Source organism: Penicillium citrinum (assembly GCF_028827155.1).
Source record: "Penicillium citrinum strain IBT 23319 chromosome Unknown utg000005l:1.0-1900146.0:1.0-1900348.0, whole genome shotgun sequence".
Lineage (NCBI taxonomy): Eukaryota > Fungi > Ascomycota > Eurotiomycetes > Eurotiales > Aspergillaceae > Penicillium > Penicillium citrinum.
The window spans coordinates 1698673-1721096 of record NW_026622690.1 but is presented as its reverse complement, the minus strand read 5'-3'; the positions used below and the strand labels follow the sequence as shown (position 1 = coordinate 1721096).

The 22424-nt window shown below is 47.9% G+C and overlaps 5 protein-coding genes across 5 annotated transcripts; 2 read left to right on the top strand and 3 right to left on the bottom strand.

Annotated features, from left to right (window-relative positions):
* Nucleotides 1–700: 700 nt before the first annotated feature.
* On the top strand, nucleotides 701–4724 carry N7469_006474 (uncharacterized protein; the record flags this gene model as incomplete). The annotated part of the gene is made up of 5 exons (XM_056645392.1): nucleotides 701–879; nucleotides 938–1028; nucleotides 1094–3712; nucleotides 3763–4074; nucleotides 4137–4724. The coding sequence occupies 5 exons, from the start codon at nucleotides 701–703 to the stop codon at nucleotides 4722–4724; spliced, it is 3789 nt and encodes a 1262-aa protein (XP_056500630.1).
* A 1217-nt stretch (nucleotides 4725–5941) lies between these two features.
* On the bottom strand, nucleotides 5942–9263 carry N7469_006473 (putative nuclear serine protease HtrA2/Nma111; the record flags this gene model as incomplete). Its single annotated transcript, XM_056645391.1, has 3 exons — nucleotides 5942–6118; nucleotides 6186–6383; nucleotides 6459–9263. The coding sequence occupies 3 exons, from the start codon at nucleotides 9261–9263 to the stop codon at nucleotides 5942–5944; spliced, it is 3180 nt and encodes a 1059-aa protein (XP_056500629.1).
* Nucleotides 9264–10274: 1011 nt separating this feature from the next.
* Nucleotides 10275–11745, bottom strand: N7469_006472 (uncharacterized protein; the record flags this gene model as incomplete). The annotated part of the gene is made up of 2 exons (XM_056645390.1): nucleotides 10275–11161; nucleotides 11529–11745. 2 exons carry the CDS (start codon nucleotides 11743–11745, stop codon nucleotides 10275–10277), a joined length of 1104 nt encoding a protein of 367 aa, XP_056500628.1.
* Nucleotides 11746–17854: 6109 nt separating this feature from the next.
* Nucleotides 17855–19321, top strand: N7469_006471 (DUF2841 domain-containing protein; the record flags this gene model as incomplete). The annotated part of the gene is made up of 4 exons (XM_056645389.1): nucleotides 17855–18062; nucleotides 18194–18718; nucleotides 18873–19040; nucleotides 19104–19321. 4 exons carry the CDS (start codon nucleotides 17855–17857, stop codon nucleotides 19319–19321), a joined length of 1119 nt encoding a protein of 372 aa, XP_056500627.1.
* A 727-nt stretch (nucleotides 19322–20048) lies between these two features.
* On the bottom strand, nucleotides 20049–21532 carry N7469_006470 (putative endo-1,4-beta-xylanase; the record flags this gene model as incomplete). Its single annotated transcript, XM_056645388.1, has 5 exons — nucleotides 20049–20806; nucleotides 20867–20980; nucleotides 21038–21170; nucleotides 21259–21415; nucleotides 21477–21532. The coding sequence occupies 5 exons, from the start codon at nucleotides 21530–21532 to the stop codon at nucleotides 20049–20051; spliced, it is 1218 nt and encodes a 405-aa protein (XP_056500626.1).
* Between the last annotated feature and the right edge of the window lie 892 nt (nucleotides 21533–22424).

Sequence of the window (22424 nt, the reverse complement as noted above, 5' to 3'; positions counted from 1 at the left end):
ATATCATCAGACAAGGTAGTACTGTCAGTAGTTATATTAACTATTGACTATGTTATGAAGTATGTTATCAATGCAGATTGTATAGTTCCAAAGGTGGAAGTAGATAGTAGTCAAAGAATATGGATCATCCACCGGATACATCATGTTTGTCAATACTAAAGCTGCATGAATACCGGTTCTCGGATTGGATATAACCTCAGTCACATCAGCCAGAGAGATAGTGTGTGTGAAAGTTATGCTGACTCTTATGTAGATTGCAAGTAAACTTCACAAGAATAGTATGCCGAGGATCGTCTTATGGTATTGGCCGTGATTGAATATTATTCAAATAAACCTCTGATAATTCACTTCAATCTGCGGGGCAAATACGATATTCCACTATTCAAATTATTATTTTACTACAATTAATTCGTTCAAACTTGATGTTGTTCTACGATGTAGATTGTATGTAGTACTTCATGTCGATCTACACGTGACCCCGCGCGTTACCCAATTTAGACGTCTGTTTATCGGATGTCCCTCTCTTTCTCCATTCCCGACACCTCGACGCCTCGACACCACGATCATTTGACTGCTGATCTCGACCCCGATGGTTCGCCAATAGCTTATTCTTGTGTGCGAAAGCCCTGTCCGCTACTAACTTCCCGTTTACCTCGATCTTCCTGGGCCTACAACACCACACGACGCGTTTGTTTACATCATGGCAACCGCTGCCGCGAGGGCTCAGAAGCCTGTTGGCTCTGCCACTTGGATCGCCGCAGAGAAAGAAAATGTGGCGGAACTGGTTGAACAAGAGTTGGAGGAAGTGGAATATCCTGTTCGCCATGAGATGGACTGGCTTAACGAGCACATGGCTGAGATCTTCTCCAAAGGCCAAGCGTGAGTTACGACCGCTCGTTCAGCTAGCAGGTGGATCTGGCGCTAACATACAGTCCAGTAATTTTACCGATGTGTTCAAAACTCCCGGTAAGATGCGAGGGAAGACACCTCGTACTGCTCGCAAGCGAAATGTAGAAGATGATCGGGTGGTAAGTTTTGTTGTGCGCCTGTGGGATATTCTCGAAGTAGAGTGAAAGGACTGATAACTGGACAGCCACTGAGTGAGATTTTCTCCTCCGCGCGCAAGCAGGCGGAAAACAAGCCCGTGAGCCCAAGTCCCTTCGTTCACCGTGTCATCTCGAAGTCCGCCGCGCCCGTCGCGACGGCGTCTCCCGGCCCTAAAGAAGCAGAGATCCCATCGCAACCCCAATACCCAGATCTCAGCCAAAACCTCAACTCTTTTCAGAAGTATAACACCGACTCCGGCTATCACGGAATGGAGGATGACGACGGTGATAATGGTGATCAAGAGGATCACGATGACGATGATGATGAAATGGTTCTGCCAGATACGCAACCAGAATCAGAGACTGCCATCCAATCATTCGAAAAAGATGAGCCTACAGTGACGGATTCTCGGCCCAAACTCTCAGCTAGCCAACGAACAACGGACGAATCGTTTGTTTCCGCGCAAGAGAACGTCCGTGCTCGAGGAGAGACCGTCGAACCAATGAACATAGATCCGACATCAACACGACAACAAAGTTCAGAGACGACAAAGAAAGAGTCAGAGCCTGTGGTGAACACAACACCAAAGACTCGGGCTCAATCTGACATGAGAAATAAGATTAAGGCCAAGATTTCTCAGGGAAAACAGCAGGAGAAGCCTCTTGCTCAAGAAAAGGCGAAGGAGCAGGATCATGAGGACATAATATCCAGTATTCAGCCTGCAAAGGAGAAATCTCAGGCTATGATTACTCATAATCAGGAAGAAACACAGCCTGCCGATATCGATATGGAAACAGAGAACACGGCGAAGGAAGATACCATCTTAGACGACAATTTTGACGATATTGGATCACCCTCGGATGGATCTACACCGGAGAGACTACCCGTCCGCAAGAGCAGCCTAAGCTTTGCCTCTCTACCCGCCCGAGAGCCTCTCACTAAGAAGAGCATGGGTGGTGCAAGAATCTCTCGCACTAGTCACATCGATCTCGCGAAATTGGCCCATAAGAGAAACTCCAATCACCTTAGTAGGCATACGGGAAGCCATAAGTCGGCACTGCCTACCTCGGAAGACGATGATACTGCCATGGACGTGGATGACGAGAAGAAACCCGACGAAGATATTGATATGGACCAGGCTAGTAAAATCCACAACCAGAAGTCGACACAGAGCTTGCATGAGAGGATCAGTATGCTCGGAAAACCTCACCCGCGTCCCAACAAGTCTATTCCTTCGGTAGCAGGTGGTTCAAGTGGCCAAATCGTCTATCCCGAGCTACCAGCGGCCAAGACCGGACCAAAGCAAGATTCTACAAGAAAAACCCCCGTTCCAGATACCGATGATGATGACTGGATCAAAGCTCCAGGCTCTCCTCAGGGACTCAACCTTACGAAGAGCAAAACCACGGATGTCATGGAGAAACTTTTTGATACCGACAAGCCACAGTCTCCTGTGAAAAAAGCAACCCCAGCAACCAAGAACCAGCCATCTGGTGAGGCTGAGCGACCAAAATCTGCTGTGTCCCTCTTTTCCTCGCCTCGCCCGCAGGGTCATCAGCAAAGCGCATCTACTTCTAACATTGGCTCTACTACTCCTATTGGATCCCCTAGACGTTTCGAGGGGCCCCTAAGTGCTTCCAAGATAAGATTGCAATCGATCATGAAATCTGCAAAGGGTTTGTTCAGCAGCACCGGCAGTCCTACCAGAGTCGAGAGCTCCTCTCCTGAGCTACATCGCACTCAAACCCACGAGAGAAGGAGCGGCGATACCACCGACAAGGGTGATGCACAGATGTCTTCCGTACCCCGTCAAATATCCAGTCCTCCGCGACAAGAGGGTCGCCGCACTCGAAGCTCTACCGAGAAAGAGGAAAAGCGTCTACAGAAAGAGAAAGAGGATCAGCAGCGCGAAATAGAGGCTCGTGAAGAAGAGGCACGCCAGGAGGAGGCACGTGTTGAAAAGGCTAAAGAGCAGGAGAGACTCCGCGCAGCGCAACTCAAAGCTGCTCATGATAAATCTTCGCTTGAGCCAGAGGAGCGAACATTACAGAAACCCTCACAATCCTTACGACAACCATCGCGTGAACCTGAAACGGCCCATGGTGGCTCGAAATATGGCATCCCCCAGCCAAAGCAATCAGACCGGCGGCCCAAGCCACCAACTCGCGAGCCAGCCCAGAAGCCTGAACCACGACCTGTATCAATTCGCGTTGGAAGTACAATGTCTTCCCGTCAAATTCCGGTTGCAACTTCGGTTTCCTCTGGTATCCAGGAGACAAGTGGCCCCGCCCCGGTTCCTGCGCCCAAGCAACCGACTCTGAAGAAGAAGGGCAGCAATCAGTCACTCCAGACAGCTTCTTCGACAAACAGCCTCAAAAGTAGTACATCCAGCCAAACGCAGGCACAACGAAAAGCCCAACTTGCCAGTGAACGAAAGCGAGAGCAGGAGCGTAAGAGAGCTGCTCAGCAACAGCAAGAGGAGACCCGTCGCCAAGAAGCCCAAAGCCGTGCAGAAAGTCGTGCTGAGAGCCGCGCTGAGGCAGACCGTGGCCGCCGCGAATTATCTGCTCAGGAAGAATCCAACAAAGCAGCCATTGAGAGACGGAGACAAGAGAACGCTCGACGTCAACACGGCCGTACCGGCAGTCAACAGATTGTCAATGAGGTATGATTTCACATTCTATCACTGATTAGACCACTTCTAATCGTATATAGGGTCCTGTCCTACAGCATGAGAAAGCACCACAGCAATCCTCTCAGAGAAATGATCTTGGAGGAACGAGGCCGCAGTCCCGTGCAGGCCCTGCGCCGCAGTATGGCCGCATCAATCCACCTCCAACTAACCCTGCCAGGCCCCCTAAGAGGCCCATGAATGAAGAGGCTAGCAATCGGCCTCCAGTCAAGAAGATCAGCAATGTACACTCCGCCATAGGAGATAAATGGAGCAAGGGTGAAGATGAACAACCCACTAGGCAATCTGTCCGAGCTCCAATCGGGCCGCCTAAGCGTGTATCCAACATGCGTCAGGTGTGTACTTCATTACTTCTGTGATCAATTCCCTACTTTCAAAACTGACACTTTCTTCGCAGCAACAACAACAACCACTTTCGACTCTTAATCAATCTGGCATGGCACCTACGTCCGGATCGGGTATTTTCAAGCCTGGCCAGGCTTCGCGTCCTGCTCCCAATATGTACCAATACGCAAGTGGGAAAATTCCCTTCGCCGAACCAAATCAGGCAGCGCCTCCTGTCAATGCGGCAAAGCCAGCCGCCCCTAGTTCAGCCCAGCGTGCTCCTGCTCAACCTCCTGTTAAGCCATCTCCCAAATATCCAAGCGGGGAAAACATACATCTTCCAGAGATTGCCACCGATAGCGAGGACGAGGACGACTCTGATTCAGAAATGTTCCCGGTACCCAAATGGGCCCAGGCCAAAGAATTGCATGAGCTGCTTGTTGAGCAGGATAGGATGGAAGCCGACTCAATTTTTGGTCCTATAGCGCCATTCTCCCTCGAAGAAACCTTCAAGGCTGATAAGAAGATCAAGAAGTTCCGCGACCGCACTAGCAGTGCCAACTGGAATGGTCCAGACGGTCTTACGCAGGAGGAAATTCGCAAGGATCGTGCGGAACGACAACGTCTCCGTCTTAATGGCGGGTGGTCCTTTCAGAGCTAAGCGGCTGCGCCGCAATTCAATTTGTTTCATTCACAACGCTTTGGCCGTGTAATTCTTGAATACTAGCGGCAGTTGGGGTGTACTTTATTATCATCATGGTATGACTGGCGTTTTGGGGGGGGTCATTGATTTAATGGCGTTGGGTATCTTTCTTCTATTACTTCAATCCTTTCATTAGGTCTGTATATTAGACTGCAGACCGGGGCATCCACGGTGCATATGGCTGTTAATCGAGATATTAAATGTCAGCTTGAAAATTTAGCTGCCCGAGGTATCTGGCTAGTGTTACTAGTAGTAGACTATACAGATGATAGTCATATGTGTCTTCATGTCTTATACTCGAATTGTGGTAGTTTCTTGATTTGCGATTTCATTCCATTTAGGGGTTGACAATTTTGCAATGCTATAGATGGTGTTTGCTCATGTAGTCAATTTTGATCAAACATTACATTAACTAGCATCATTGGTCTAGTGGTAGAATTCGTCGTTGCCATCGACGAGGCCCGTGTTCGATTCACGGATGATGCATTTTTTTGGTTTTTTTATCGAATTCAATTTTTTTTAAATCTGCAGTCTTCTTGACCGGCTTTAATTTCTTTTTTGGGGGGATAGGGAAGAGGGAGTGTAGTTTATGTAGACTTGTCGAATATACATAGTTATATATATATATATATATATTGTTGGGCGTGTTTTGTATCATTGATGTATTGTGAATCTTCATGTTGAAACGCCAGATATATAATAATACACCGCACCTATAACTTACCACCTGGTTACTCTGGGCTGATAGGTTACCCTGAATGTTCCAGGATCGAGCGTGAATGGACAGATTTCAATATATAGATATATTGAGCCTGTGCCATTTCTGGTCTCCCCAGCCAAAAACGGTGCCATACCCGTGTGGGAAATGAGTGGACTCATTTTCCACCTGGGCAGGACCAAGTAAATAAATACATTAAGGTAAATAGGTATTTACCTGCAACAATGTACTGTACCTACAATCCATTGTAGGATATGGATATCTTAGTAAATATAAGGTTGATCTCATTTATGTATTTTTTTTTAACGCCTTTTACCAGCGTACCTAAAATATACACCTTAAACAAAACAAAAAGCCAACAAGAAGAGTAATCCTGTGCTTAGCCTAACCTGGTCGCGCCACCGATACCAAATATTGTACAAGACTACATGGGTGTATTCACAACTGTATATGATTCTCACTCCATGTCAGGCTCAACATCACTGACTCCGTCCTCCATTCCCTCGTCCATAGCGTCAGGGTTGAGATTTGCAGCATCCGAAGAAACACCTCGTTTGGTTTCAGACTTTCCATGGGAAACTGTGCTCCAGCCAGCCTCTGCGGCAGGATCCTTGATATATTCGGACATGGGGAACTGAAGATCGATTGTTAGAGTTAAAAGTCCTCCAATAGGAGTACCGTGACGCAAGGGATGTACTCACATAGTGATCGTTCTTCTTCATGGTAACCACCCACGGAACATTGTCGAACGTAACGGCGCGCAATCGGAAATAAGTGTTATCGGGAATCTTGCGAACTTCCTCAACAAAGCTATCAAGATTGGGCGTGGGAACGCCATTCACGGCAGTAAGGAAGTTAGTTGGAGCAAGGCCATAGTGGTAGGCGGGTGAACCACGGCTCTAGAAACGTCGTTAGGAACAGTCCAAGGGGAAACAAAAAGCAAGATTGCAATGACTCGGTATATATATACTTACTCTTGCGCTCACATAAATTTCACTATGGAGCTTAGAAATCTGTTGGCGCACAGCATGGTGAGGCTTTTGAAGAACAGCACCACAGAAGACAACAGCACGATCAGTCTCAAGATCCTCAGTGGGAACAGTTGGCACACGAATGCGCATCTCCTGACCATTGCGCACGATCAAGGCATCCAGGACCTCCTTCTCATACATCACATCAAGTTCCGAGACTCGAGTGATAAGCTGACCATCAAGAGTGAGGATAATATCCGCCTCTTGGAAACTATCAACATCGGAGGTGAAGTTCGCTGGTGGGCAATCCACCTTACGAACCATAAACAGCTGATGGCGCGAAGGATTGGCCTGGGCCACCTTTTGTATCCACTCCTCTGATACACCCATAATTCGCGCCTGGCTCATTTGCACAACATAACTCTCCATGTTCAAAATGCGAAGCTTAGGAACAACGCCTTGTTGGATCTTGGAAGCAACGGGAAGTAATGAAGGCGTAGCGAATCCAAGATGATATTCGACATCCTTGTGAGAGCTTGGAGTACGCTCACCGAGATAATTGAGCCACAATGCTTGGACCACTCCATCCTCGCCAATCAACACACCATTCGTACACTGCCCACTAAGTCCAGTATCCACCGTGATAGCATCTAAATTGATTGCCCGATACCGAGGGGCAGATGCATTGGCTGGTATCGAAACAGTGGTGATATCGGTGACTGCAGTCTTGGCCACAACAATGCGGTAGTTTTGATTGAAACCGACAAAGATGGTGTCCTGACCTTGTTTGATATACTCAGTGCTGAGTCGAGCACTCTGTACAGGCGCCTGCACAAGACTAGGATCGTATTGGATGATAGTGTAGTTTTGAAGAGGGTGCAGGAACACCACCTTAGCGTTGAGAATGACTGAATCTGCGACAGTGATGTTGATATCGCAGAGATCATAGGGCACAATAGCCCGGGAGACAACGACCAGGCCCTTCTCGGCATCAATGACCAAGCCGAAGCCGGTCTTCTTGGCTTGGGGGTATCCATCTAGCTTCAAAGGCATCGTACAAGAAACACGAACAAAACTGCGCACAATTTCTGCTGCGGCTGGTTGGCTTACACCATCCAGTTGTATAAAATCAGCCTTGCGAGCAACAGGCTTCTCCGCAGGAATAGGATCGGCGAGATCCGAGAAATCCCAAATACCCGACTCATCATTGCGAACAGCCAGACGCATTTTAGGATGCCAGTGACGATCGACATAGATAATACTAGTACCCTTGGTATGTAGATCCCGAATATGACGATAGGAGATGACCACTCGCGAACGGTCAGGAATGGACTTCATAACCTCTACAAACTCATCCAGATTTCGAGTTGGCCGTTTATCAACCGAATCAATAATCCAGCCTGCTAATGTATTCTCCAGCTTGAAAGAGCCCGCTGCTTCGCAAACATACACACCACGCGTAGCAATGGCATACAGACGAGATTGCTGATATGAGAGATCATGGAAAGTACCGCCAGCAACCGTCACGAATCGATCGGGGGTAATTGAGTGAAGGTCACCAACCTCACACTCAACCTCGATATCTTCTCCTCCACGCTGCACCAGCAGTTTGATTTTGCCCCCGACACTGGTATCTAGAATATCATCAAGGCGAACAAATTGAGTGAGAAGCTCCCCATTGACCTGCAGCAACACATCACCCTCTAGAACCTTGCCATCTGCAGGGCCTTCAGGCAAGATGATCTCGGCTGCGAGCATGTTTGTTTCCGTTGGCGCCGCTTTACGCACAGCTGCCTCCCACTCAGGGGTCAGTCCGAGACGACGACATTCATCAAAAGGCTTGAGAATCCATTGAGTTTGGATGGTGCCCCGGGTAACGGGTTTGTTTTGACGAATGCACTCCAATGCACGTAGCGGGCGGTCCAGAGGCAAGAAGTAGTCTGTAGCAGCACCATCAGCCCGTCCACCAGCCTGTAGAGCTATCGCGTGACCATCGATATTGACGACGGGACTGCCCGAACTACCACCACTAGCGGCCGCCGCAGCCTGGATGTAGTTTGTGTTGAAATCGCTATAACCCTCGCCATATTCCGGGGCATTACGGTCAAGTCGACTGATCACGCCAGAGAGAATACTCAGCTTCTCACCGGCGTCATTACCCACGACTCGAATCTCCGTGCCTACACGAGCTGCGTCCGGCTGGAGCTTGAGCTCAGTAAGCTTCATATATTTGATCGCCTTCGGGTCGAACTGTAGGATACCGAAATCGTGAACGGGGTCTCGATAAATAGGCCGAACATCGCACTTTTGAGATAAAGGAATAAAGTTAGCGACTATACTTAGTTTTAAGACAAAGATGATCCTCTCCAGAAGGCTGGGGTTGCAAGTAGTTACCTCCTCGTGGTTATCAAAAATACAGTATCCCCAGAAAGGTCCAGCACACACGACGTGGCGATTGGTCAGGATATATCCGCGCTCAGCATCAACAACAAAACCAGTAGCTTGACTGCTCATTGATAGCTCCGTGTCAAAGGAACAGGTCTGACAGAAATGGATCGACACAACACTTTTCACCACAGTCTCAATCATAGCTTGCCATTCTGGCGAATCTGCTTGCGCAGGTCCCACGGCCAGCGTACGAGCTGCATCTTCCTCCTCCTCGATATCATATACGGTTCCATTGGCCGGGGTAGCGTCGCCGGGGGTCAGCACCGATCCCTCAGGTTTCAAGTGTTTGGCAGGACGTTCGACAGCACCAGCAACTGCGCTGCGCTTCCTTTTGGCGCCCATATCGCCTTTTGCATCCATGGTGCGAGGCAATTGCACGAATGGGCGATAGAGGTGGTGGATGTAAGCTGCTTTGAAGGAAAGACGTTGATGGCGAAGTGGAAGTTGAAACCGGTGGAAAATGAAGGGCGAAAAGGGTTGAGAGGCAGATGACAGGTCCAGTGAAACTTGAAAGACAGACGAAAAGGGCCGAACAGAAGCAGAGACAGACAGACTCCTCCTACTTGCAGCCAACAAAGACATTCGCCTGAAAAGTTGGAAAGTGAAGGAGGGCGGAGTGGAGAGGAGCGGATTTGATTGGGCGTGGACGGGGCGGATTCGATCCCATGGACAAAGCACGCGCGCTGTCGATCTTCGATTTGATTAAATCAGGACTAGATTGGATAGGATTTGAATTAAAAATAAAGAAGTAAATATTATGTGAAGATAGTCTACTAGTATAGCAGGGGGTTTATGTGGCTGCTAAGGAGCGAAGGTACTAGTACCTGGGGAGAGCTAATGGTATAAATTATATCGCTTTGTACCAGTTATGCCAACTATGTAACTCTTACAGAATCAACCATACTAGGTAGGGAGTATGCTCAAAATACTTGAATACATGCACATGCTCGGTGTAGAGCTCCTCTTCATGCATCCCACACCTGCAGAGTGACAACGCCCCCCTCCACCATCATACGTCCCTGTCCCAGATGACCAAGTCGGGTGCCGGTTCGACGGTGGTCAGGCAGCACACGTTTCGACAGTCTTGCATCTCCCCGAATATGTCTCATCCGATGGCATAAACATGACAAGACGGCCGAGCGGGAGGCGCCGCCCCCGGTCCGATCAACGGCACGGGGTCAATTCGGAATGCTAATCTTTCCGTGAAGTGGAAAGTCAGACAGAAACGTGTTGGTATGTATATGCGCACCGTGAGAGAGGGAGAGGGAGATAGTGGAGATCATCTATGTTAGATGTCACCGCGGGAAATCCAAAGAAAAAACCAAGACAATTATAAAAGAGTATAATACAAAGTCCCGATTTTAGTTTCCCTCAAACAGCTTGTTCGGTTACAGGAGATGGACTTGGTCCTCCGTTGCCGTGTGTTGTGCCCGGACCGAGCTTCTGAGGAGTCGAGGCTTTGCCCGGATTTGAGAAAAGCTCATTAAGCTTGACATAAAGATCCTTCACCGCGGGAAGGTTTGGGGGTGCTGTCATGATTGCCGGAGGCTGAGGCGTCACGCCACTTGCTTTCTTGGCTCGATCAGCAATGGTCGCCAGGTAGGCCAGATTCGCCTGCAACCGACGCATACATTCGATGTACTCCTGACTCGGTTTTTGTCCAGCGGCTTTGGTCGCGTCGGCTCCCTGTTCTCCAGGAGCATTTGCATCCGCGTTTGCTGCCGTGCCTGCTTTTCCAGCCGATTGCAGATTCAACACCTCCTGTAATAATGTAGAGTTGATATCAAGAAGAGTAGCGACACGCGCCTTTTCACGAGTGGCCGCGGCCGCGGCCGCCTGAGCTTGGGCTGGGCTCTGGGGTTGCGAGATCTGACTTTGTCCTTGAACTTGTGCTTGGATTTGAGCCGCAGTCGGAGTTTGCCCTCGCCCCTGCCCTTGCCCTTGACCCTGGACCGGAGTGCCAGGCTGGGTCACATGTGGCGAGTTATTCATATGTGACATCGGTTGATTCATTTGCTGGTTCATTTGTGCATTCATGTGTGCATTCATGTGAGGGTTCATTGGTGAGTTCATATGGAGAGCCTTTTGTTGGTTGGGGAGCATGTTGTTTGCTGACAGAGAGGCCATATTCTGGGAGAATGTTTGGGCGACAGTCGAAGGGGTATTTGTCGCCGTGCCTGGTTGGGAGAATTGGTTCACACTGGCGGGGACAGGGGGTTGAGTGAATGATGCTGAGAAATTGTCCATTGGCGGTGCTGCTATTGCGATTGGCGGTCAGTCCACGTCAATCAAACACACGCATGTCAACGCCTAATTTTTCTGCTGCAAGTAATGTATGACAAGCAACGTATCGCAATGTATCATAATGCCAAGGAAATCGTTGAAGTAATTGAGATCTAACAAAGCTGCTGGGTCTTGCATTTTGGGGAAGTAGCACGCGAGGGAAAGAGGGAGAGAAGATCTGGCCTAGACCAAAGTCGCGGATAGATAGGGTTTGGACAGAGGCTCAAGAATTAGGGAGACCCCGCCGAGAAAGAATGAAATGCAGCGGGGTAACAATAGGGGAGAATAGAAAAATAAATAATAAAATCCAGGGGAGAAGAAGACGAGGGGATGGTCACGTACCGTTGGATTGCTGGGGAAAGCCTGAGGACATCATAGCTCCAGTGGGACCACCTGGCTGCATTTGGACGGCGCCAAAGGAATGCTGCTGGTGACCAGGCTGTATAGGCGTTTTAGACTGGGGGTATTGGGGGACTGAGTTCTGGTAGAAAGCCATTGTGTTCGGGGGAGTTTGATTCGGGGCGGGAAAGCCAGCGGGATAGACGGCGTTGGGATCCATCATGTGTATTAACGGTTTATCACAGACCCAGCCTTTTGATCTTAGTCGTTAGGAGACGGGAGACCAGGGGAGGAAGGGAGGGGGAGGGGAGGGGGATCGAAATGGCCCGCTGTACGCAGTAATCTTTGTGTTTCTTTTTTTTCTTTGACTTTTTTTTCTTTTTTTGTTGCAAGATTCCTAGGTGATAGTTCTTGAAAGGAAATCACCACGAGAGACCTCGTCTCTTACGCACGCGCCACACAGACAAAGCACACAGACGGCGAAAAGGAGGATCCTGACGGGGAATCCAGGGATCGGTGCGATTGGCAGAGGAAAGCTCAAAGAAGGAATCTGACCATAGCAAGCAAAGAAAAGGATGATCAATGATTGGTCCGGACAGAGCAATACTGGCAGGGGTTGGTGCTGGAACGCGATCGACCACTTCTTTTGATAGAGAGGGGGAATGGACTCCGACCAAAGACAGATTTTGGGGGTGTTTGGCCCGGATTCAGAGCGATCAGCCGTGGGCGGACGGGCTAATGCAGCGGAGCCTTTTCGGTTGGAGTGGGGACCAAGGCCCGATGACAGTGGACTCTCGGTGAATTTCGATCACAGACGTGATTGCGCACCGATGAGGGATCGAGCGTCGTAAAGTACTTTTAGCTTGACCGGGGTGTTCTTTGTAGACTTCACCGCTAGGTGGGAGGGTTTTGTTGAAGTGGAGGATGCACGAACGTGGTGATGTTTCGGATGTCACGGGATCTGGTAATTTATCATTTTCTTTAAGGAGGCGGTGGTTTTGCATTCGTTTTCGTCCCTTCCCTTCCCGCAAATCAATGTGTATTGAAGATACCAAAATACATACAATAAATTACGCCGACACGTGGCTTTTGCTGCCCCAGGCAATAAAAGGGGGTCTAGCATGTGATCTCCCCACTACGTGAGAACGTCTTGGAGGAGGTCTTCCTTTTGGGGAAACTTCACCCCATCCTCCATGTTTAGAGCATGTCGGTGTGGTGCTGAAACAGATTCCCTCTGCCAAATAAGTCAAATAGATTAGGATAGTGGATGCCTCCGGCGGTTCCTCGGAGCTAGGACCCTTGCATTGGACTATGTACTGTACATACAATCCCTCAGCCGCACACAGTGCCATGACGTGGATCGTGGGTCCAAGTGTGGCGCAGGAAAAAAAAAACCGTTCTTCTCGTCTGGACCGGTCAAACTAGTGAGTTAATGTTCCATGGATGAACTCAAGAAAGCTTCGTCCTAGGGCTGTTGTGGCTGATGCCTATCTGCAGGTCGATCCATTGCTCCGAGATATCGACAGTGGCGTGAAAATTTGACTTGCCTGCAAGCTAGCACAAGGAGAAAGAATTACACAATTTTGACTTGGATTTGATAATCTCACAGCAATTAATATGATTGAACATGAACGCAGAAAAGTCTCTATGAGAGCGCAACGATCATTTGTTTCATGCCTTGTGTTATCAAGAATACAATCTGGAGTATACTATAGTAGCATACCATATGCTATGACTTTCCGGACATCTATGCATACATACACAGCCACACAACACATTAGTTTTACATTGTGAAAATCGTAAATGTACGGTGTATTTGGAACGGCGACTCCGAATCAAATCTGCCACGAAGCTCTCTTGTCCGGTGCCTTATGGATCTGCGATGCGATCTGCAGTGATGGGAGGCATCTGTATGTACATACTGAGTATGGATGAATGGCATGTGATGTGAGTGGGTATCAGCCACAATTACAACTCCATCTTACATAGTAGTACATATTGTAGTACGGAAGAGTTACTACTTTACATACAATATTAGTGAACTATGTATACGATGCAAAATAAACATAACAAGGAGATCGACCAAACTTGTACAGTATTTATCTTTGTAACCTATCAGTCAGCAAATCGTCGGATGAACTCCTACCAAATATGTACATACTGTTACATACTGTACTATCTCGGCTCCACCGTAACCAAGCCATCTTTCGCGGTTATCTCGGGGCTCCACTGTAACAATGCGCCGGTGGGCAAAAAAAGGTCTAATTTCGCGGTTATCTCGAACGGGCAGCTTGCAGCTCGCTAAGGAGGAGGCGCAGTTAGAACTGCGAAGTCTCATACTCGCCACCAAACCATTTTGGAGGGATCCATTTTTCCCAGTTTCCAGGAAATGCATGAGGTAGATCGTTACCTAACGTAAAACCCACTAGTGATGGTGGGTTTTCGGAAACTGTGGCTCCTCTCCTGTTGTCACCTACTCTATCGAAAGGTGACAGCCGTCGGTCAGCCAGCCACGCTGTCCGGTGTGACGGAGAAATGTTTCCGGTCCTAGCACAGACACACCCTTGCTGCCTCGACCTGGGGTAACGGGGACACGGTAATTCTCAAAGACGTATCTGAACGACGGTAGTTGAATGCACTGCATTGAACTACTGTGTAAAGGATCCCGGTGCTCGGAACAGGGGATGCATATTCTGTGTTACCTTCCCAACCCTAGTTTACTAGTACTTCGTACTCCGCACCATTAGAGATCATGTACATCAATCTATGACGATCTTAGCTGCCTCCTCTATATAGTATATACGTACTCTGTACACAATGTAAATACTCCTCTAGAAATCGCACAAAGATCCAACCTCGGCTGCCTACATGGCGTACCCTGTTACCGCTTCTTGTCCTCCGAACCCTGGATGTATCCAAACTCAATCTCGTTATGAATTTTTAGGCACAATAAGCTCATTGGCGAGATACTCGATCTAAAACCGTATATGGACCATCTTAATGCTGTACGAACAAGGGATCATGCATTGACGGACTAATTGCAGAAATTGGATGACTTGTTAGGCCTCCAAGCCAAGACCCCCCCGCCACCCTGCAAAGGAATTTGTCAACCCTAAATGATGGCCGTCGATCCACATCGTGCATGTCTTGCAGCTCGGAGAACTTTGATTTGCGTTCTCCGTTACCGTATGTATTAGCATCGGAAGCTCCGAATGGTCGAGCCTCTTGAAGCTGTCTGCTCATTAACTGGCTGTTTTGGCGACGCACGTTACAAGGCCCAACCGACAAAAGTCTGGACCGGGCAGACCAAATACAAAAAAACGGGTAGGGATGATCTTAGTACGAAGGGTAACCAATTTTTTGGCGATCACCGCTGTTCAAGGCTAAATCTTTCCATGCCCTACATTGGTCACGGATCTTTCGAGGTCCCTCCGAGACTCAGCGTCTCATCTGGATCGACAGTTTTAGTGACAGCACCTTGGCGGGTCTCGGGATCTGTTTTTGAGTGTGCAGCGGGTCGAATGGGTGGAAAATGAACGGCTCAACGTTCCTATGACCCAAGTGTCAATGGTATTCTATTACGGAGTGTTGTTGATTGAGGATGCCAGATATCACATTGGATACCATCTACTGTACGAGTCTCGCCTTGATCGAGATAAGTTTCACACCGAGATGCTTCCGGCCGGCCGAGTCTTGCGTGGCAAAAGTATGTAAAAGCCCTAAAATCGGTAAATTCGTTGGCTGCATAAACGTCACAATCGGGTTTTAACTGTACAGCTCTTTGCTCGCGGGGGAACGCTTTCTTTTAGGGTATCCACAGGGCATCCACTCGCTGCTCGCAAGAATTTCTTTCCTTTTTTTTTTTTCTTTTATGATTATTAATTTTACTCTCCTACCTTATTTATCTATTTATTGATTTTTGAATTAATTTTATTTTCTTTTGTTGAAGGCATGGATCGACACACTCAGCCACAGAAAGTGGCGTCCGTACTTGCTTTACTGTCCATGCTTTACATTAGGTTCGATGTCTTACGAAATTCATGGAGCGTATCAATGTACATACATAGAAAACGAGTGAGGTTCCGAGTCTTAACGGAGCCCCTAGGCATGTATGTCGTGACGATCGCCATGATACACGACAGAACCTGTATACAGAACCGCCACCCTGTATAAGTGCTTCATGCATCATGATGGACCTGGCCCGTACTTTTTGATATCCGACTGTTTGTAATTGATTATTTCTATTGCTTTCTCAGTTGAAGAAGTACTGCCTATCAATTTCCCGGTACGCAAATAGAGCTTTGAGTAAATACGTAGATTCCTTGACAACCGGATTGTACCCGAGAATAAAGAGTACCTCTTCCACTTTAGTCACAAATTGACCGGCACGATAACCAAATTTGTCAACCGACCATGGTTCGGTGGATCGATGTGCGTCGAAATCATTCGGCATCAACGAGTACGAGGATCATGCTGTTACTAGTCAAATACGTCGATGTATCTGTAGGCCTTCTGCACGCACAACGACCACAGAGCTACATATGCTGAGATCATTGTTTTGCTGCGGTGAATAAGGAACCATATAGTGGCATGTCGTTGATGGGGCGGTTCCGTGAATTGAGTGTGGCTTGTTTCAGATCAATTTCTTAGCTAGCAGAAGCCATGATCTGTACCCCATGTGTGGTACGGTGTATCCGGCATCGAAATGGTCAGCCACAAGCCACACAGTCTCAGAGACGCCATTCCCTTTTGCGGTCCAGCCTTGTCTCGGAACTATCGATGAGGAGCGTCCTAGGGCTAGCCAAGGGGGGTAAACCCCACTAAAGAAAGTAAGAATGGAAAGATAAAAAAAAGTACAATAAAACAAAGCAAAAAATTGAATAGTCTGATGAAAGTGATTCATTCATAAGTGTATAGCCACGGATAGACAAACTTAGCCTAGAAACTCAAACAGAACGTCTCCTTTCAGCCATGTGGATTCGGGTATCGTACACAAGAGATCTGGATCTTGCATACAGAGGATACGGGCCGGCGCAACAGAGACACAGAGTGGGCCACGCAGTTCCCAACGTTCGAAGGGCGATCTTCATTTTGTTGTCAGCGCCACTCCGGTACCTTGACGTAGTTGGTTAGGCCCCTGGTGCTCCTTTCTTCCATGCAGATACAGTATCCTCTTGTGACAGTAACGGGGAACCAAGATGACATCCGGGGAGGGAACTAAACTCAAGCGGTTCGCATCTTTGGTCTAGTATCTCCATGGATGCCTGGAAGGGATAATGATGCACTCGGCTCAAAATAGAAAGGCTATTGTTTTTGATACAGCACATGGGCAAGGAAAGGAACCCGTACTTCTGTCAAAACGAAAACCCTTATGATCTGCATACCAGAGCCCGATGCCACTAAGAAAGTCGTAATTGCAGGTTGTTGTTTTTCCCTTTTTTTCCCTTTTCTTTTTTTTTCTTGAGCTGACCTTGCTTCAAGGCTAACAATTTACTTCACTGGTTACAATTTTGGCTCGAAAAAGTCTTCTTTCCAAGAAAACTTTTTGGTCTAGTCAAACACGCCCCGTCTGTCGGGTTCCCAATAGAATGGGAATTACCTCAAGCGTTTACCCACCTCTTCCACCATAGCCTCCCCCTCGAGCCGTCCTTTGATCGGGGCTGTATAATGCGATACCGCATCATAGAGATCAATAGTAGCATTTTGAGAGCGCGGGGGGAAAACAAGACAGGAAATCTACGAATCAGAATGGGGAGATGCATAAAATAAAATACAAATAAGAAATGATATACCGCTATGCCGATAGATCCACCCCCGATTCTGCGATGGAACAACGGTAAGGGAAAAACAGCCGGAACCACCGTGCGTGCGCTTAGCGGCCCAAGTCTATAGGATCCTGGTGGAATGGGATCCAGTGCATTTCATCCTGCCCTGGCTTCTCCACAGTCCACACCCCCGAAAGCAGCTGTGCAGAGTGGTCGTACCGAATGGGTGAAGCTGACGACAGGACTAAGTGGGCTGAATCGATTTAGATTGTCTATAAATCTCCGGATCCCAGGAAAGATTGGCCCCTTTCCTAGTGGGACGATCTTCCTTCTGCCCAATGCTGTTATTATTTTCTGCTCGCCAATCCATTAGAGATGCTTTTTGGCTGTAAGCCTGCCTTTTCTTCTTTGTTTTCTGGGGACACATCCAACCCTTCATATTCGAGCAAGATCGAGCTCGACCCTCAATCGATTGGCTTTTACTCTATGGTAAATTATCTTTCTTCGTTCTTCGTTCTCGTTCTCCCCCCACTGATGGAAAACCCCGCGCAGATCCCAACAAGCATGTCTGCGCAAAACCAGCAGAATTCGCCGGATGAGCTTGAATACCCCCATTTTGCCCTGATATACATCGACCGTCAAGGTAATCTTCGTCATGAGTCATCCCAGTCCATCGCCAATAGCCGAGAAACCATTCTATCCCCGCTAGTGACGGGTGAATTTCTTCGAGCGGTTCAACGGTCGAGCGGGACTGTTCCATCACATTCCCAACGTAAGTGTCACATACCATTATCCCAGTGCCTCAAAACTAGGAGAAGGGTAAAGAGGCAGAGAGTGAAAGTAAAGCCACAGTTATATGCATCTGCATAACTGAATGAATGGAACGTTGCTGACTCGGTAAAGTCGACGCGGGTGTATTGCCATCATTTCATCAAGCTACCAGTGGACAAATTCCTACCCAGATCGCAAATGCCTCCTCCAGCTTGGAAAGAATAGCCTCTGAGGGTCAAACTGAGCCACCCATGGCTAGAAGACCCTCCATCCAGCCTACGATGTGGCCAGCTCCCCAAGGATCAGGGGCTTGGTCTCGCTGGTCAGGGCAGACCCCAAACCCCCAGCCTCAAGAGAGGCCTTGGGGCTCCAAACCAAGCATGAGGAGCAACCAAAAGGCATTTATATCAGTCAGAGACAAAGAGTTTTTAGGTCGATACTATGAAAAGATCTTTCTGAATCTGCAGCAAACCAATTGTCGTGTCCTGGCCAAGGCCTACGTCAAACTGGTTGAGCCACGCAAACAGGTTAATTATCCTTACAATGGACGAAAGATCGTGGCGGGAAAGACGCAGCAGTTGGATCCCGATGAAACAAAGCCTCCTTGGTGGCCGACTGGGGTTAGCCATCGAGAGCCTGATCATCTGCCCAGAGCTGGTAAGAAACCTGCTTCCTTTGTCTATTTTGATTTCCATCTACCTCTATTCCCCCTCTCTGGGCATGACCCCTGTCCATTTTCACCTACTCAACTCAGAAGCCCTTTGCCGATGGCTGCTGACTTTTGTCTTTGAAGAACGAATCAGACTTTTAGTTCATATACTCTGGAAATTGCGCACCAGTCACGGCATCACCGCACGCAAACTTAAGGCGGCAGATCAGCCCATTCGTCGACAAATTTTACCAGTGGAGCGTTTGGCTATATTAGATGAGGTTTATCAAGTTAGAGAGGAGGAAGAAAAGTTCTTGGATGGAGTGACCGGTATGTCAATGGAAGATCCAATGCTCTACAGCCAGCAAAACTGACTGATCGCAGATGGAAAAGCCATGGTTTCGATTTCACGTTCGAATCTCCCCGATGCGGCAGAAGCTCTTGTCAACCGTGGAGAGCAGAAGCAAAAGCCTGCGACAATCGACGAGTCCCCCAAGCCAGAGCCAGAGCCACAGCCACAGCCACAGCCAGAGCCAAAGACAAAAACAATCCCTATTCATGGCGGATCCTCGAGAGCGAACCCCCCCACAACCGATATTCGTGGCCGGTAGAGACATTCCCCCCCAATTCCCAATTGACTCCGAGCCCAACACAATACATCCATCAAGACCTCCCGATACACACCGGTTTTGACCATACCCCTGCCTCTATCTCTCCACAGGTGAAAAGGAAGCGTCAGGATTCGGGATCCGATGTACCCAGTACGCTTAGCCCTACTACTACTGGGATGGGCTACTATTCGCCGATATTTGTGGGCTCACAGCCATTCATGACGGAGCCATACGTTGACCTACAGGGACTTGCAACCCAAGGTATTCCACTGCAGAACATTCCGCATGGACACCCTGTGCCAGAGCATTTCCCAGAACCTGGCACCGAGAACTTTGGATTCCCATATTACTATAACAACTGAGGCCGCTCTTTCAACGCAAATTCTTTGACGGCGATCACGATGACGAGTTTCTTTTCTCTTAAAGCGTTCGATTAAAGTGCGACAGCACTTGGACTGTTACTGATTGATTGTTTTAAATCATTGAAGCAAGGACATGAGCCGAAATGGAGCTCATATTATAGCACAGCACGCACTTCCAAGAAGAGTTCAAATTATATTGGAAGATATATGAACTATACACTAATTCCTTACAACAACTACCATGGTTATATTTCGACCCCGAATGATACATACCCGTAATACCTAAATTGTGGAGACATTCCTTGAAGATCAACATCAAGGAAATATTATCCGCGGTCTCTAATTAGGGCAGATATTGCAGCCACTCAGAGACACTGCGAATAATAGTCATTGAAATACGTGCAACTGTATCCACTTGCACAAGTTGTTCCTCCAGTCCATCCACTACCGCCGCATTGACCCCAATGAGCGATACCCGTGGTAGAACCACCACTACTAGATGTCGTCGAGGTCGACGAAGTGGTTGATTGTCCGGCAGATGTAGTAGTTGTAGTCGCAGTACCGCCAAGCGCAGACAGGATACCTGAATAGGCAGGCTTCTTTGCATAATTTTCATCCCAGGGACAGGCAGCACCTTGCCCAGAGAAAGTGTTAGGAACCCAGGAATATTTGTCGGTCCAATCCCAGATAGTGATGCCGATGCACTTTCTCTCAGCAACACATGCTGCCACAGTATTTGTATAATCCGTCTTCTGTTGTGCAAGAAGGGCATCTGTAGAAGGAAGTGTCATGCGAATATCAAGCTCTGTATAAGCGACTTCCACGCCGAGAGCAGCATATGCAGACAAGACACTAGCTTGCGCGCTTTGACTGGGCGTGCTTCCTACAATGAAGTGTGCCTGTAGACCAACACCATCAATCTTTGCTCCGTAAGATTGAACTAACTTGACGATGTTCTGGGCAGCTGTAGCCTTTGACCCTGAGGATTCGATGTTGTAATCGTTATAATAGAGCTTGACGTCTGGGTCTGCCGCAGCGGCTGTCGCAAAAGCAATGGGGATATAGGCTGGACCAATGGTCTTGTAAAAGATACTCTCGCGGTAAGAACCGTCTTCATTGAGGGCTGTGCATGAGATGATGGATTAAGTATGATCCCCGAGAATGAAGAATGGAGCTTGATTACCTTCATTAACAACATCCCACGCATAGCAGTCTCCCTTGTAGTGTGTTACAACATTGGTGATGTGATTTTTCATCGCTGCGATTAGAGTCGCGTTTGTCCAAGTCCCACCGCTGACTAGAAGTATATAAATGTGAGAAAAAGTTGAATGCTATCAGATAGAAGGGGACTCACCCCAGCTAGGGAGTTGGCTGTGCCAAACTAAAGTGTGGCAGCGAAGCTTTTGGTCATTTGCCTTTGCAAGGTTGGCGATAACATCTCCTTTGGTATAGGAGAATTGGTTTTGAGTAGGCTCGATCGTATCCCACTTTTCATACAAAATGTCAGCTCATACCCAAGCAATCCTTCGAAATATCTCAAATGGGAAGAGCAACAGTTCACTAAAAACGTATTACCTTCTGGGAGTTTCCCGGGGTAATCTGGCCGAAGTCATCGGTATTGCTGAGCTGCGTCAGATACGCAGTATCCGTTAACTCTGGATTATCTGTTGCTGATCCGAAGTAAAGCTTTCCTTTAGCTACAGCTGCAGTGTTAAGACCTGATCCTTGGGCCCTGTCGATTGACGAAAAAAAATTAGCCTTGAGAAACATAGCCTAGGAAGCCAAATACGTACAATTGCGGTAGGATGCCCGCCACCAGTGCCAGTACCTCACAGGAAACTCGAACCATTTTGTAGGGGTTTGATAATCCTATGGGTTATATGCAAGACAGAAAAAGATACGAACTCGTGGCTAGGGAAATTGTAACTTTATACCCGGCCGGCTAAAATGGCGAAGAGAGGCATCTCCTGAGGTACAAGATATCCCCATTCCACTTCATTCGGACCAATGTCCCGTGGCGTAGTGGTCGCGGCTATACTACGTGAGACTAAGGCTGCTTTTGAGATATAGCTCCGGAGGAAGAGCCATGTTCTTCCGTGTGGGTTGTCTAAGAGGTACTTCATACCGTAATTGTTTCAGATGTAGATTAATAGCCGGTCCCACCGGCTTTAATGTGTCTATTGTATTCCAGGGGGTTTTCATGTTCAAGACGAATGAAGAAATGTGTTCAGGCAATTCACATCTCTAGATAAACTGAAATATCTTTTTACCAGAGAGAAAAAAAGAGAGTAATGAAGAATCATAAAGAGGAATGGGGTTCTGTGCCAAAGCATACTATGTAGAAGAACGAATGGAGATCAGTCCGTCTTGCATCGGCAAAATGACGGAACTTGCTGATTCCCCGCATTCTTCACAAACTGAAGAAAGATATAGCCAGAATAATTCGATGATATACATAGTAGTATATGTATATGAAAATCCGAACTTAGTCTAGATTGAGCCCGGAGAGACCCACAGAAGGGCGGGGATTACCCGCGGATGGGGTTACTTTAACCATGATGGGTACCACCAGTGGTATTAGGGGAATGAGTAGGTGAAAACAGCCGAGATGATAGTCACAAATAGGGATTACTAGTATATCAAGAACGAGTAATATTGAAACTCTGGCAATTGGGCAATCAATGTTCAGTCTTGGCAAACTCTCGTATACACTAGGTATAGGACCTCAATTATCGCGAATA